The following is a 12,606-nucleotide window of genomic DNA, read 5'->3' as shown; positions in this document are numbered from 1 at the left end:
TACTCATAGAGATACATTTGCTCTCTGGATTTAATGATATATTACAACCCCAACACATTAAGATGAGCACATTTCCCTAAGTGGTTTATGTATACCTCAAGAATAGTGTGCCCATAAATCAGAATTGTATCCAATTGTCATCATTATCATTTCTCCATTTTCTCCATAATTCTTTGTATCGATATCACACACTGGTATGATCTCACGAGTTTGTAAGCTGGAGATGAGATATTAAATACCCTGACCATTAGTGGACAGAGAAAGTACACAGAAGTACAAAATTTCAAATTTAATATTTTCTGACTCCATTGTATAGCTAATCATAATCTATGATACAAATAGCAAAAAGAAAGAAAAAAAGAGGGGGAAAAGATAATAATTATGGGTCTATATGGAAACTTTTAGGAGCGTATTCCACTCTGGATCAAACTATAAGAATGAGATCATTGCCCAGGATTCTTCCTTCTGCTTTAATTATCAATGAATAATGTCATGATTGTCATGTCTCAGCCATACTTGGCAGGGCATAGAGTGGAATCTGGACTCTTGAATATTGTTTAGTAGCTCTAACTATAAATGAGGATTACCACACAATAAAACAGTATTGTTTCAGAGACAATGTTAACTTTGTGATTAATGAGGTGAAGGATGAGGAACATATGACTGTTTCCTGGTTCATTCCAGCATTTTTCTTAACTTCGACCTCAGCCAAAACTGTCAGCACTAATGACAAGATGACCAGATAATGTTTCACCTGCGAGTGGGACTGCAATTTAAAATTTCCAAAACTTCTACAAGGCACAGCTCTTATGTAAAGCCAAGATTCTTTTTTTTTTTTCTTTCAAAAAGCTTAAAAACAAATGGGACAGCAAATCTCTGAGGAGGAAAAGAAGCAGATCAATTTGCACTTTTGGAAGTTGTAGAAGTATAAACTGATTAGCAGGGTGACTTAGCCGCCCGGAGAAAAGAGCATAAAAGAAATAATAATTTTGTATTAAGAAGAGTCCTAACAATAAAGAAGTGCTAATTTTGAACGATCTGGTCATTTAAAATGCTGAAGCCTACAATTTTTGATGAAAAGTTTTGAACGATGTACTGAATTTAAGCAGCTTGTGGTAGATTTTCAACCCTTTGAGGTTAAGGACTGTGACTACTCAAATCTCTGAACTTCACAGAGTCTAGTACTCAGTGCTGTGGGCCACTGTCTGCCTTCTGGGGTGAATGAAGGTCTGGCTCAGAAAAAACTCATTAATGTCCACAATAATCATAGATCATAAAGTCTTACACCATAATTGACTTTCTCATTGATCCAATATAAAGAATAACTTAAAATATATCCCAAAATCACTTTCAAAAAGCTGAATAGAAATGTATTTCTTAACAGGAAGAATCTCTGTTTAAACTCAGATATATGCAATTAGCAAATGATTTTATCCATTACTCCCTCTGTGAACTAAAAATATATAATATGGGAGATCCTTTCTAACACTGAAGCATTCTGAAATCATATTTTAGAACTGAAAGAAATCTTAAATGTTACCCACTCTAAACCGTCAATTTTATACATAAGGAAATAAAGCATAAGTGTTGACTTAAGAAAGGTTGCACACTGTTACTGTAAAATCATAGAAAGAATTTGATGTCACAATTGATTTAAAAATACTTTTATTCTGAAAACATATTTATCTGATGTTTTAATAACATTAATGTGATCATATTTTTCACAACAAAAAAGAACTTTGTTGTGGTAATATTGGCCTACACATTGTGCCTTAGCATATGCCAATAACACGTGTTTTTACATTGTAAATATATGTGATCAACCCAAAATATTTCACCTTTCTATGTAATTGAACCCACTTATAAAATAATTGGGCATGTTTAAGATGATTAAGAGTAGGCCTAAAAGTGACTTTTGACTATACATTTGAAACAAACACAAGAGTAAGAAATTGAACAATAGGAAATCTGGCATCCTATTTTTACAGTTTCATAATAAACTTTTTATATGTTTGTCATGTATTTCATTAAATTGACCAAACCTAACTGTCTTCAATGTAAAAATATCAAGAATCTACAATTACAATATACTTACTAAGAAAGAATTTAGGTTTATTAAATGTAAATCTAACTAAGTGTTTCACATTATTTAGAATTTCTAATGTAGTTTAACTAGACACGACTGTAGGATAAAAAAGAATGAAGTAAATGATTTGAGATGAAATTAAAGAGGATTTAAATGAGCCATAAATATAAATGGTTGTCTTTTTCCATATGAGGTCTAAATAAAAATAATAATTTACTTGTGTGAGCCTTAATTTTCTCTATTATAGAAATGCTTCCAAAACATTAGCATTAGAAATGAATTAGAGTTTAATAACCAAGGTAAGTGAAATTCTGAGTCTGGTTAATATTGGACTCAGGGAAAGTTTTGGAGTATTTAAGATTTAGAGTGTCACTTTAAGTGGAAGCTTATTGATATAAATATGCACTAAGTGAGAAAACATCTTGAAGTAGACATCTAATTTTACTTCTGGTTTGCCTTGATCCTTAAGGAATAGAAGATAACCTCAATTACCAAGAACCATTGCTGTTTAAATAGGTGGACATTATTAAGAAAGGATTGTGGAAACCAATATTTTCCACAATAGGTAACAAATAGATAACAGTTTTACATAACAGCATCTCAGATTTCAAAGATTTCTGTGAGGTTACATTAATCCACATATGGATTATATCATTCTTGACATTTTACTGAAATTAGTAAACTATAACCTTCATGAAAAAAATCAGTCTCTGAAGATATTCCTTCCATAGACTGCTTCTTCATGCCCCAACGTGTGTTTAAAAAGAAGTTCTAAGGAGGGCAGGACATGGATAAAGCAGATTGTTGCTGTTGTTTCGTAGTCATATCTCTATGGGCATTAAATAAGTTATTGTTTCTATAAATGTCTGTTTCAAATTAGATTCTTTTCAAAATTGGGGGGTGGAATTACAGTACTGGGTTTGTAGGGTAGCTGTTTCATATTTCTTTTCTTTTTTGTAAAAAGGTCTTTCTGTCTAGTGGCTGGTTTGTGGTCTCTGAGAGGAGGAATGAAGTGAGCAAGAACTGGAGCCCTTTTTTTCCATCAAGCTTTGAAAGTTGTTGATAAAATTATGTCTGTTGGACTATAGACACATTTCTAAATATTGTAAAACACATGTAAAACGAAATAGGTGGATGTTTGCACCATTTGAAGAACTTATATATGTCATGTAATTTAATTCTTATAACAGCCCTTCACGGTTAATTTTATTATTATCCTCCTCCCAATTTTATAGGTAAGGAAATGGAAACAAACAGTTAAAGGAACTTGCAAGTTGAGCTAGGATTTTCACTCTAACATTCGGAATCTAGAGACCACCTCTTAACCATCATGATTTACTTCTTACCTAAGAGTGTACCTTCACAATGTGCCTGCAATAACTTGAGAGTGTTTTTTTAGTCAAATTTTATCAGACAGTGATAAACAAAGTATGTATGTACAACAAAATCATTAGTCTGTCATTTTCTATTCTAGAAAATGTCTTCTTAAAAAAAAAAAAAAAACGAATTCTCAAAACTGCTTTCTGTGTTAAACAAAACTGATAATTTCAGATTAAAGGAATAAATGAAACTCTGAAATAGAGCACTGAAGAACAAAACAACATATAGCAATATATGAATAAGGAAGGATCTCTTGACTACGGTAGCTGGATGCCACTGAAACAGGTAATTAAATTGGATTATAGAATGTACCCCATAGACAATAGTATGTTTTTATTAAACAACTATTACACATACATTCACTCTATCTTGTATAATCCTACCATGTTTCAAGGTGTAACTCTTTACAACAAAGCAGCATATGATGAATGTAAATGAATAAAAACTTGGGGCAGGGAAATGTGAAAAGAATGTATATTTGCCAGTAGAGTTTTAAAAACAGGTTTTTAGTTGACAAAGTTTGAAAAGAAAAACTGGGCAATTCTTGTGGGCTCCCTAAAATTTCTATGTAGTTGGTATCTAAAATACCAACAAAATACAAATAGTTCACTGACATTCACTCAGTGAGCCAATAAAATAACTTCTTTTCTTTTTAGATTTCAACTTGTTTCCATTAATTATTACAGACATAGTATTGCCTTGACACTACAGACATTCAAACATAATGCTTCCTTTCTTATCTAATTTTATGTCTCTTCAGAATCACTGCTCTGAACTTGGTTTTCTCATTTATAAATGCAATAATTAAATTAATTTCTTCTTTTTAAGTCAAAAGTCTAACAGAATTAAAAGACAAATGTACCAAAAGTTTACTAATTTTTAACTAACAATTTTAGGTTGTTTACCCAAATGTCAACATTTTCTCACAGTCATCTCTTCTTAAAAATAATGCATATATCAGTTTAGTCACTCTTTCCCTCCTGCTCTTTTGGAAGTTAGAATTTTAACTTGAAGCCTATGCTTGAAACTTTGGTGAAATGTATACATTATCATAAATAATCCATAAAGACAATTTTTCATAGATGATAACCTAAAGCTTTGTTTCTTTAGAATTTCTATGTTTTATTTCTATGTTTGAAATTATTTTCTACCCACATTTTTAAAAAGTTTAAAACCATTCCAAATGATATAGGTGCCCTGCAGATTAGGGCAAGAAGGTCAGTAGAGAAAGAGACATTCTAAATTTCCAAGGCATGATTTAATTCTAAAATACACTTGTCCATTCATGGGGGCTGTTTAGCTGCATATTATAGAGATAATAATACCTTATGAAAAGACCAGGAAAGCATTATTACCTAAATATATGGACTTGTCAAGGTGGAGCAAGCTTTCCAAACTTTATTGAAAGGTGTTACATGACCTAAACATTTCCAGTTCTAGTGTGTAGCGTTAGAGAGGCTTAGGCTCTACCACAAACAGCTGAGACCTTCCACAAAGGCTATAAGCCCAAAACCTGACTGCAAGTCAGAATCACCTCACAACATTAAACCAGTAAAAACTCCCTGATCTCACCAACAGAGATTTTGATTCTGTTGCTCTGTCATGATACTGGAGAATATATATGAAATATAAATAAAATGTAGTAAGCGAATAAATAAATAATCACATGACACTTCATGATATCCAGCCAAATTTTAGAAAGACTTATGTGCTGGATATCTGTTGAATTTTGGGCCACCCTACAACCAATTACTTTTCTCACTTGTAGGGAATCCCAAAATATGAGGTGAACCCTTGTACCTTCCCCTAGTGCATATTAAAGTGACACATACCCTCCAGAGAAATGTTCCATCTTTGACCAGCTATCATTTACTCTCAGTAAGAAAAAATAAAGCCTATTTGTACTGATAGTTTAATCATATCTATGATATAATATAGCTCTAGTCTGAATAGTAAAAAGAGGATAGAAAAGTGGAAAAGCCCTGGACTAGGAGACAGAAGTTAAATTCCTGTCTCTAATGTATTCCCTAACTTTATCATTTGAACATGTCACTCAATTCCATGAGCCTTTAATTACCATGTCTATAAAATGAGAAGGCATGATTTGGTGATCTCCAAAGGTCCATCTATAAAAGGAAGTATCTCTTCCTCTCAAGTATCTCTCAAGTATCATTGAAAACACACTGAAATAAAGGGGAAATGTTTTGCTGCTTTTTTCCTTTCCAAACTCACTGTGGATTAGACTGTAAAGTGATCAGTGAAGCAAACCAGCCAATACACATTACAAAAACCAGAAGAGTAAGTCCAACACATGCATACAGCATGGCTGTGACTTTTCTGTCTGCTGACAGACATCAGATCTTGTCACTAGAATAGTCAATGGGGTGCAAAATCCTGTGGAATTTGCTGAACTGAACAGGACACCACACATAACGATGGGAACCTCAGACACCAGCCATGTCAAGTGTTGTCATCGCTGATCGTGTTCCTGTTCTCACTCCAGGGCCAGCCAGCGAGTCTGTTATTTATATTAAAGTAAAGACTGTTCAGATCAGATCAGATCTTGAGCAATAATTTTGACTTAATCAAGACCATCTCTTTTATTTTCAAGTTAATGATTTAGTTTTTGAAAAATATGCACCCCAGATCACCAGCTTTATCTTAAATTTTGTGCCCTAGAACCTTAATCTGTCATACCGTTCATCATCTGGGATGGGTGCAGGAAACGTAATCTTGTACAGTAACTTTATGAGCTAATAAACATTGTGCCTTTGAGTGATACAGCTCTGAGCCTGAGGAAGTTAGACACACAATTGCTCATGCATAGTTTTCATTAGAATCAATATAAAAAACTGTATAAACAAAGTAAGGATGCATTGTTTTATATAATCAATATGCAGAAATGATAGACATTTAAAGAACATTTAATTAGTACGGAAAAGAGAGGATATTGCAAAATAAGAAGTCCCTTTAAATTTGTGATAATGGAGTTTAAAGAGACAAAAGTGAAATGAGGCAGGGCCAGAAAAAGGAAAAAGCCAGCCAACGTTCAGAAAAATCAAATGAACCTAATATAAATGTAGATAATGTGAAAGTCATTTTAAGTCCATAGAATTCAAGAGTTGAAAAGACAGAGAAATAAGTTCTAGAAGCAATTGAGTCATTGAGTGATTAGGTGACTAGCCTAAATTCCCAGGATTAGAACTAGGAACTCCAGACTCCTGAGACAATGTTCTTTCCACTATATTCCATAGCTACAGTTTTAGGTTATTTTAATATTTTTACTGAATATAGATGGTTCAAATTTGAAAGACATTATGATGATTTATTATGGACTACCATGGGATTAAATAAAGAAGCCATGGTAGTTTGGGTTAACACTTGCGAACATAATTTAGTAGGAATCATTTAAATAAAAAATAGCCTTTTTACTCATGCATCAGGCACTGCTGCATTCCTTCTATATTGACAGGCTACCCTATGCCAGGGAATTTCCTCTCTAATAAAGGAGACAGGTATATAAATAGAAGAATGCAAAAGGTCTATGATAGGAGTGGTGATGAGAGGTTAGTAATAGGGCTGGAATTGTAAGCAAGAGCCAGATTATGAAGAATGTGTCCTTGGTAATGATTTTAAATTACATTTTGGCAGCCAAAAGTCTGTGGATGACTTTAAGCAAAAAAGCTACATTAAGAGGTTTATTTGGGAAAATTACTCTAGCTTGTTGAGGTAAATGGACAAGAGAAGGTAAAATAGCAGGGTGACCAAATCAGAAACAGTTACCACAGCCTGAGAAGATGGTGAGCTGAAATAAAACATAGAAGTGTCTGTTAGTAGTTATTTCTAAGATAGAAATATTAGTCTCAAATAGTAATTAGAAAGTTATTGTAAATTGCTGGTGCATGTAATGAAGAACTACTCAATTTACTGGATTAGACTATGAGGAGTTTCAGTCATGTGGGAGAAATGATAGGTTTATGAGTTTAGAGAAGTTCTGTTCAGGACATCTTAAATTTGAAGTTCTATGAGAAAGGTAATTATGTCTTGAATTCCTGGAATTAGCCTCCTAAAGTTTGTAGAGAGAGGTGGAGTAGAAATGGGGGATCATGTAGCCTTCAGCATGTAGTTGATGATGAGGAGAGCACTAAGAGCAAGATGGATAAGGACAGAATCGCATAACATCATAGAATAAGGAGTTATAGCTTTTACTAATACTAAGTAACAAATCTATTAACAGGATATCATAATCAGGGTAAGATTAGATTAATTTTCAAATGGCCCTAATTTTGGCTAGAATTCTCCTAGCTCCATATTAATTCAAACGCTTCCCAAAAGTAGCTGAATACTTTAGTATTAAAGTGTAAACTACTTTTGGATGAAATTTTCTTTATCTGTCCTCAGATTCCATAAGTAAGTTTTATAGTTTGAATCTTATAGTTCATATTTTTCTAAGTCTGTGCTATTACTTAAAGAAAATTATTGGAAAAGTCACCTGGTATTGACACAGAAAAGTGATGATTATTGGTTGAAGGCCCAGTTAAGCTCCAGTCGAGGTGAAAGTAAGTGAAAACTAATTATGTGTTGGCCATGATGATTGACTGATGAATAAGAAACCCTCACAGCTATCTATTCATAGGTGTCAGAGAGAAATGGAAGTAGCTACAGCATTAATATATATCGCCACATCATTACAGAACTGTGGGGCCAAAGAAAAACTACTTTTAGATTGTAAAAGGTTCTCTTCATTGCTTTAAATATAAATAATGGCATATGAAAGGAAAACAAAATAGGAGGAAAAACTAAGAGATGATGATTCTTAATATAAAATATTTTATTGCAGGGATCCCATCCACAGTTGCGAATAATGAAAAGGTCTGGAAAATTGCAGCAGGATCTTTGTCAGAAGGACAGGACTTTGAGAATACTTTGAGAGTGACATAAGTGTTAGAAGTTACCACCCAGACCTTGAATCTCTGCCAAATATATCAAAGTTAAATGTAAAGAAGAATTAGATTGTTTTCTTGATTGAGAAAGGTATATATCATCTCTATCAAAAAAGAAAAATATTTTATAATGATAAGATCAATCCATGAGAAAGCTATAACTGCCTTAATTACATGTACCTATAACATAGCTTCATAATTTTTAAGCTAAAAGAAAATGATGACTAAAAGATAAATAGTTAAATTCATATTCAGATGAGGATGTTTAATCATACCTCTCAATCATTGATAAGACAAATAAACAAAAATAAATAAATAGAAATTTCGTCAACTTTATTAATTGTATTTTTTAGGATCCAATAATAAGGATTCTTTCCAAGTGCTCCTGTTGCAATTTTTGAGCTAAGTTCTTGACCATAATCAAGTTTAATAATTTTAAAGATTGAAATAGTTCAGAATATGTTCTCTGAACACTAGAAATCACTAATAAAAATCTAACTGTTAAACTCCCAACAGTTTGGAAATTAAGCAATACACTTATGTGTAACACAACAGTCCAAGAAGTCACAATGAAATAAGTGATAATAAAAACATAACAAATCATGAATTGTGGGATCATACAAAGCTGTGTTTTGAGGGTAATTTATAGTTTTAGCACATCTATTAAAAGAAGAAGTTTGAAAATCAATGATATAAATATCCATATTAAAAAGTTAAAAATAAAATTAAATAGAATAAGAAGGACATAATAAAAGAGGATAAGTAAAAGAAACAAAACAATGTGCAATAGAGAGACTCAATCAAAGTAAAGGATATTTCTCTGAAAAGATTGAAAAAAATAGATGAATGACTACAAGACTGATCGGGAAAAATATAAGGAAGTCATATGTTAGCTTTATAGGGAATAAAAATAGGATACCACTATAAATCCTACAGTCCTAAAAAAAGTTAATAGGCTGACAATCTGAAAAATTTTATGCCAACACATTTGAAAACTTAGATAAATCAAACAAGTATCTACAAAAACTTATGGAAAAGGAAACAATCATTAGAAAATCTGTATAGTGATGTATTTCCTAAAGAAATTAAATATGTAATTAGAAACTACCCCAAACTAAATACCCAGGTCTAGATATTTTTATGGATGACTTCTTCCAACCAGTAAGGAAGAAATAGTGCCAAATTTAAACACTTCCATATATTACAAAAAGCAGGAAACCTTCCCATCTCTATTTTGAGGCTAGCATTTCTTTTGTACCAAATACTGAAAATGAAGTTATAAAAAGAAAATTGATAGGCAATATCCAAGAAAAATAGTGAAAAAAAAAGAGAAAAAAAAACATTAAAATATGAGTTGTCTCAGAGATGGAGAAAAGAAATATCACATACTTAAAAAATGTTATTGAGGCCCAACTTGTTTAAAAAGTCTGATTTCTGTTCAGCTAGATTTACACATCAATAAAAAACATAGAGGTGTGACAAGAAAGTCATCAGGTCAAAAGAAGTAAGTGAGAAGGGATCTAAAATAAAGTGATACAAATACAGAGAGATACAAGAAAGGAGGCGATTACGAAAAGATGCTTTCTTTTTAAGTATGGGGAAATAAGAGAAGAGTAAATAAAGAGAGCTAGAGAGAGAAAGCGATAAGAGTGGTGGTCAACAATGGCAGCTCAGAAGATAAAAACAAAACCAAGAAACTCAAATTGCCTGTATCTGTGGTCATAAGCTTTTACCAGGCTTCATCAATTTTTCATGTTCAGTTGAAGTCTCTGGGGTGGTTTGTGCTTTGGTGGTCAGGGGACCCTGCACAGTGTTAACAATTGTGCATTGTAATTCACTTCTTAAAACGTAACAGAGATATTTCTCCCACTTTTGTGGGGGTGGGGGGTGGGCGATAGGTGAGAAGTTGGGGCCTGATGGAGATTGATGGCAACCTTAGAAGAAAACATAGATGACAAATTACAGGCTTCACACTCATCACACAGTGCCCTCTTGAGCGTTACCAGGATCGTTACTCCTTCTCACTAATCTTATAATCAAGGAGGACTAATTTTTTGTTGACAAACAAGACTATCTTCTCAGTGGAGCATGTTTTATTATATCAACCTCTTTTATAAAGTCATATTTGGGGTCCCAAGGTCTGAAATATTCTAAGGCTATTTGTACAGTTACTGAGTCATTTTTGGTAGTCCTATTAAGTGAAGCTCAATTCTACTTTGCTGCATTTTTACAATTTCTGTGTTTCGTGCAGTTAACAAATGCTTGTCAGGAGCAGTTCTGAATTTTACATTCAGAATAGTACGACTGCAACACAACTGCTTTTTCCACTGTACCAGCATTGGATTTTTCTATGATTTGGAGACAACACAAACCACTCTTTATATGTACCGAGGTGTTGGCAGTGAATGTTTGCGAGCAGACCCAGGCTGTAAGCATGTTCAGTATCTGTCACTGAAGCTCAGTGGTCTGCGTGGGCATATAACACAAAATCTCCAGGCAGTTGGGGTATAATTTGGATTAAAGAGATAGAATATTGTTTCTAGAAAGTTATATGGCCTATGTGCAGTTCAAACCTGTGACCCTGGATTTATAAAAAGCACTTTCTCAGGAATTGAAATAAAAAATCTTAAGAAAATGATAACACCTAGCAAACGTGAACAAATGAAGATTTTGCTTGACAGAACAAAGCATTCCAATGACTCCTGAGTTTTTGTGAATCCTAAACAAATATATAAGGGGGAAAAAAAACAAGTTTTGTAAAAATATAGAAGCACTGATAAAATGTAGACATTAAAAAATTGCTATAATTAATTTAAGGAATCTAAAGCTAAAATATAAGAACACAATATACTCTGCTTTGTCATAGTAATTTTTTTGTCAGGGCAAATAAGATTAGTAATGTCCACTGGGATTTCCAAAAAAAAAAAAAAAACTTCTTTATATGATATTTTATCTAAAAAATATTATAATTGTTTTGACTAAACTATGTCCTTCATATGGAAAACTTCTTACTGGGGAAAAAAAATGGGCAAAATTATTTTACTTTGAGTAACTTATTTTCTCTACCTCTGCTTCACACACACAAAAAATGCAAGTGAGACAAAAACAAAGAACCACTGGCAATAGCGTCTTTCTTTGCTACCCTGATTTAGTGCACCTCCTCCATCTCTTCCATTCTCTGTGAAGAACCTATCAAATCACATTTAGCCTGATTAGTTGAAGAAAAGTGGAGAATTAATAAGAGGACATGGAATTTCTTATTCCAAAATCTCTTCATTTATTATATTTAAAATAATGGTTGAGTAGATTAAAGTTTTTTTTTTTTAATTTTAAATAAAAAGTTCTATTTTGTGCTCCAACTTGGTGATAAAAATATTCAAAATGAATTGTAAAAAATAACTAAAATGAAAAATTATAAATGTGAAACCAAACAGAATCATTGAAAATATAAATGATAATAGTTAGAAACTAGCCATGGAACAACAAAGATAACCAGGTCAAAAGCCATATGTAGTCACAGAAGCTTTGTGACCGGAAGATCTTATAAATTTCTTGTGCTAGCAAATTTAATTTGGGGGATAAGTGAATATATTAGATAAAATGAATAACATAGTTAAACTGGTAAAAATGGCAATTACAATTTCACTTTCATAGTAATTTTGGTACCTGAGCAACTGAACAGTAATTCTGTTTAGATAGCATATTCTGTTTGGGTAAGTTACTTAGATATGTGATTATTTTTTTAAAATATACTTAAAAATTGCAAACTTCCTAAACATGCAAGAGTCATTTCTCTCCCTGAAAAAGCAATAAGAAAATTTCTCCTATGAAAAAGCAATAAGAAAATTTACTATTTTATTTAAACATGTTTCTTAATTACAAACTTTATTTTACATTCAAACAATTTTACCAAATAATGTCAGACATTTTGAGGGAAACAGTACATAAAATGGGCCTGACTTTCTAAGGTAATGAAAACTATATTCAGAGCCTTTAAATATGTTCAAAAATATTTTATAAATTCTTGGAATGTCAGTAATGGCAAAAATGTATTTTGACCTACAATGTTATTAAATAGACACAAGGAGTAGTATATCAGCTTCTGAGAATAATGAGCTAACAAATTAAAAATCTTTTCAAAAAAATTAGCAAGAATTCAGACTTAAGGTTAATAATTTTTTAGTTTAACTATATATA

At 32.3% G+C, this 12,606-nt stretch overlaps 1 protein-coding gene across 1 annotated transcript in view; it reads right to left on the bottom strand.

The window, feature by feature from the left end:
- The window catches only part of AGMO (alkylglycerol monooxygenase), a 307,596-nt gene that overhangs the window by 240,645 nt on the left and 54,345 nt on the right, over positions 1-12,606 (bottom strand). The window contains 1 exon segment of the mRNA XM_011364559.1: positions 9,518-9,537. Within this exon segment, the coding sequence (XP_011362861.1) occupies positions 9,518-9,537 (20 nt within the window).

This window comes from Pteropus vampyrus, unplaced genomic scaffold (assembly GCF_000151845.1).
Source record: "Pteropus vampyrus isolate Shadow unplaced genomic scaffold, Pvam_2.0 Scaffold4, whole genome shotgun sequence".
Lineage (NCBI taxonomy): Eukaryota > Metazoa > Chordata > Mammalia > Chiroptera > Pteropodidae > Pteropus > Pteropus vampyrus.
Note: the sequence above shows the minus strand (reverse complement) of the source record. Positions and strands in the feature narration are given on the sequence as shown.